The sequence below is a fragment of the Micromesistius poutassou genome, assembly GCF_964030765.1.
Source record: "Micromesistius poutassou genome assembly, chromosome: 21".
NCBI lineage: Eukaryota > Metazoa > Chordata > Actinopteri > Gadiformes > Gadidae > Micromesistius > Micromesistius poutassou.
In genome coordinates, this window is record NC_140291.1 from 3,135,815 (window position 1) to 3,140,814 (window position 5,000).

The following is a 5,000-nucleotide window of genomic DNA, read 5'->3' on the forward strand; positions in this document are numbered from 1 at the left end:
ACACAAAACACTATCCTGCTTTCAATTTTTTTTTTGTTATTATTATGTTGATACTAAAACTTTGCCAAAGTCAGCGCGGACCGTTAACTGTTGGATCCTCGCCCATCACGTCGTCTCCCACCTCCGCAGACGCCATTGCCTGCCTCATGGCAGGTCCGGGCTTGGTGACCGTGTCGCTGCGAAGGTCCACAGTCCGTACATGCGATGCACCGGCCGGCTCGACATTTGGTCGTTTCGCGTTGTTATAATAGAACCGCGCGGAACTTTGTCTGACTCCGGCGAGACGCAACACCTGAGATTGCTTTGCAGCGACAGCCGCCTCTTTCACGCACTGCAACACAACTCTGGCCGAAAAAGTGAACATTTTCAACAGCACGAATATGTCCTCCTCTTCTAATCCAGAAAATATATTTGTGACTGATTAACCATTCTAACTTGAGCGCACTTCAGATTCTTGCTGCAATCGATAATCATTGACTGGCAAGACCTGCTTAACAGATGACCGAGATGCTTAAGCGAAGATAACGAAGCAGTAGTGTGAGCAGTAGGCTTACTCACCACAAGGGGGCGCCATTGTCAGGAGTAGCGCTAGCCAGCTATCCATGGCACCTTTCCTTATTAGGTTCTCGTTCTAATTGACTTAATTGGTCTCGTATGCTTGTCTGAATCACTTCCTATATTTTACAGCGCTAAGTCTTTTACTGTACCGATTGTGTGTGGCTGATGACGTGTACACGTTGCTGATAGCTTTTAAATAGCCCTAATGCCATCAGATACCACAGGGGTCAAAATGCTGTTTTTGGACAAGACTGTAGGCCTGTATCCGTATCCTTATGCGTGAAGTGAAATCTAACCTGGGGGCAAGGACCCGTTTAGCTCCTTACATAACAATATAAGCACATGTGCATATAGATAGACGTGTCTGTGCGTTACACACGTGCACATTTCAACACCTGCAAAGATGTAGGCTAAACTGGCTGACATTTAAACAAAGAAAAATATAAAGAATATATACATAAATCGGGATTAAGGCCCGAGCAAAACAAGACGTGTTCATTCGTGCCCTGTTGCTAAACCATCGATTCACCGCCGCAGCATTGACTTTACGATAACCTCCAATAAAATCAACAGCACGCACTAACTATGTACACACGATAAGCCCCGCCCACTCCCGTCAAACAAACCACACGCTTGCTGGTAACACCTCGTGGATATTTGTGATCATTTCATGATTGCACATGTCCCGTCACAGAGGAGGCCCCCACTCTCCCCACTCCGCTTTCATCAAAGCAACTGCGAGCATGTTTTTTATAGGCCATAAAGAGCCCTTATTAAAACTGATTAGCGAACATCGACATGGCGAATGGGCCACTGACGGGTCGCTCTGTTCAAAAACCCCGCAGGAGAACGGACCAATAATGGTTTAAAAAGGCATGTGTGAGCAAGACTCGGGGATGGATTACAGCGATAAGATAAGTACAAATAAAAAGGGCACACACACACACACACACACACACACACACACACACACACACACACACACACACACACACATCTCGCGCGGGAGGGATTCCGGGACTCCTGTTGGCATTGCATTCTGTAACCTCACACTTTGTGTGTGTGTGTGTGTGTGTGTGTGTGTGTGTGTGTGTGTGTGTGTGTGTGTGTGTGTGTGTGTGTGTGTGTGTGTGTGTGTGTGTGTGTGTGTGTGTGTGTGTGTGTATTTGAACACCTTGTCCCAGCATTCAGTGCCATAGCGATGAGATAGAATTGTGTTTTCGAGAAAACATGAAATTAGCATAAAAGAGTGGATAGACAGAGAGAGGGAGGGAGAGAGAGAGAGCGGGAGGGAGAGTGAGAGGGAGGGAGAGAGAGGGAGAAATAATCGACTGCTGGGAAACAGAGAGAGACAGCAACGCCTTTCCAATAACCATAAACCCCACTGGGCTGAAAATAGAAAAGCCCAATGAATGAACAAATGCGTCCATCTGAGCTCTTACATAGACAGAGGAGAAGAAGACGTTCAATCCATTGCTCTTTCTCACACACACACACACACACACACACACACACACACACACACACACACACACACACACACACACACACACACACAACACGTGCGGTCATTGCCTTAGCATCCACTAACAACTGACACTTAAATAAGCAAGTGTGCATAGCAAATGCAAGTGTGCACACATAACAGCTACACAAACCCGTGACATGGGAGGTCAAGTGTGCGATCTGAAGCAGATGTCCAGGGGCCCGCTCTCGTGGTGTGGATGTGGACAGCACCTCGACCCTGGAGAGGGCGGGGCCAAAGTGGGCAATGTGTGTGTGTCGAAATGTGAGTATGGTGAGATTAACGACTTTACGTGAATGGGGAGGTGCATACACACACGCATTAAATTCTCAGAGTCCATTCATAATTAATTAATCCAGCCATTCACCAGCCCCTTTCATCCTGCCATTCATTAATTGAGTTAATTTGTTCATCTTGCGTGAATTGATTAATCAACTAGCCTAGCCTGTTCATTATTAATTCATCCAGCAATTCATCAATGCTTTGATCATGTCATTAAATAACCATAAAAAACGGCTGTTATTTTTCGAATTCATTAATTAATCAATCAAGATGATTAATTATTTACCCATGGCCACTCATTAATCCATTCATCTAGTCACTTGTTTACACAGAGAGACTCATTAAGCACTCTCCTGTGTGTCTTGTGTTTAGCTGGAGAGTTTAACCACAGCTTTACAATTCCACTTCCCAGAACATCCCCTTTCCTTCACATTTTCTCTTACCCTCCAAGACGCACACACACAAACACACACACACACACACACACACACACACACACACACACACACACACACACACACACACACACACACACACACACACATATACACACATACATGCACACAGGCACTCACACCCACGCACAGGCACATACACACACACACACACACACACACACACACACACACACACACACATATACACACACACACATGCACACAGGCACTCACACACACACACACACACACATATACACACACACATGCACACAGGCACTCACACCCACGCACAGACGCACGCAGACACACAGACACAAACACAAACACACATACATGAACACACACACACACACACACGCACACGCACACATACACAAACACTCACACACACACATGCACTACACTCCCCCCATCCATTTACCAGACCCTCTGTTCACCTCCAACAGCCATCCTTCACCCTGTTGACCCTCTCTCTTCACTCCCCTGCCTCTTTTCCCCAAGACTACCCACCACTCCTCTCTCTCTCTCTCTCTCTCTCTCTCTCTCTCTCTCTCTCTCTCTCTCTCTCTCTCTCTCTCTATCGTCCTCCCTCTATGGGAAGTCATGTGACTTCTCTGAAGCTGAGCCCTATAAACCAGCAGTACGTTGGGGGGCTCTGTGTCTGTGCAGCACTGTGATTGGCTTTCCCGGCCGTCGGATGGTGATCAAGACTGGGTGCCCACCCCAGTAAACACCCCCCTCCCTCCCTTCCTCCCCCCCCCCCCCTCCCTCCTTCCCTCCCTCCCACTGTCCTCCATCCTTCCACCCCTCCCTAATCTTTCCTTATTTCTGGAATTAATGTGATATTCTCTTCATGAGAGGCTTTATATGACTCTGTGTGTGTGTGTGTGTGTGTGTGTGTGTGTGTGTGTGTGTGTGTGTGTGTGTGTGTGTGTTTGTGTGTATGTGTCTGTGTGTCTGTGTGTCTGTGTGCGAACGCGAGTGTGCGTCTGTCTGTGTTTTGTGTATGTCTGTGTGCGTGTGTATGTGTGTGTGTGTGTGTGTGTGTGTGTGTGTGTGTGTGTGTGTGTGTGTGTCTATGTGCGAATGCGAGCGTGCGTCTGTCTGTTTTGCGTATGTCTGTGTGCTTGTGTGCAGTCTGCTTGCATGTGTGTTTATGTTTGGAAGGGAGGGGGATGGGGTCTGTGTCAGTGAGTGTCTAAATTACACCTATTGCGGTAAATGAAGGCGGCAGTGTGGGAATAGGCCATTTGTCCTTAATAAGATCGTACTCCTAACAACGTTATGGAGGAAAACAACATTTGCACACACACACACACACACACACACACACACACACACACACACACACACACACACACACACACACACACTTGCAGCAGGCATATCCTCCACATGGTTCGGAACCTTTCGCACTAAACTACTTAAAGAACCTACATTTTGCTTCAAAGTCTGCTGGAAATTCTGTTAGTCTCAGGCTCGAGAGTCTAGCCCTGAGGCATAATGTGATGGTGTCTTGGTCGAGACAAAGCAGAAACGCATGTGTTTGAAACAGGTCGGAATCACAAATTGAGACTTTTGCAAAGCTCAGGAATCTTCTTTGTTTAGATATCGACGTGTTCTTCGGCGCTACCCAAAATCCCCCTTTTTCAGCGGTGGTTGATTTCTATTCCTCTTTTTTCTTTACATTTTCAAGGGCTAGTTTGACAATGTTGTTTGGTTTTAATCTTAACCAACAGGGCACCACAGAAAGACATCATGTTGAAGATGAAGTCATTAAAACAACTTTACAATCCTGCTCCTTTTGCCGTGTAATCAACATAAATTGAAGTACACCACATGTACAAGATAACCACTAATGTTGATTGCTCTGCTCTGATATGTGAAGTCATTCTAGGAAATAGAAATGTTTTGATAGTGTCCCCAGTCGCTCAAAAACACCAACGCAAAATTGAGAAATTAAAGTCCTGACTCATTTTGGCAAAGTGTACACAACCTTTGTACAACGGTTCAGCCAATAATAAAATCGTTTTAAAATGGTATTATTTAATTCTATACTTGCATTGCATCGACTCCCTCGAATACTGAGTATGAAAAGTCAAAATGTAGAGTTTAGAATCTGCTATAGGTTGACTTGCTTGCTAAGCGCTGAGTTATGTTATGTATGTAGTAACCGGTGGCACCATTTTCATGAC

General features: G+C 45.9%; 1 protein-coding gene across 1 annotated transcript in view; it reads right to left on the minus strand.

Annotated features, from left to right (window-relative positions):
* tha1 (threonine aldolase 1) overlaps positions 1 to 470 on the minus strand; it is a 3,704-nt gene extending 3,234 nt beyond the window's left edge. Inside the window, exon 1 of the mRNA XM_084485675.1 lies at positions 82 to 470. Within this exon, the coding sequence (XP_084341801.1) occupies positions 82 to 364 (283 nt within the window). The 5' untranslated portion in view covers positions 365 to 470. The remainder of the gene's footprint in view (positions 1 to 81) is intronic.
* Positions 471 to 5,000: the final 4,530 nt, after the last annotated feature.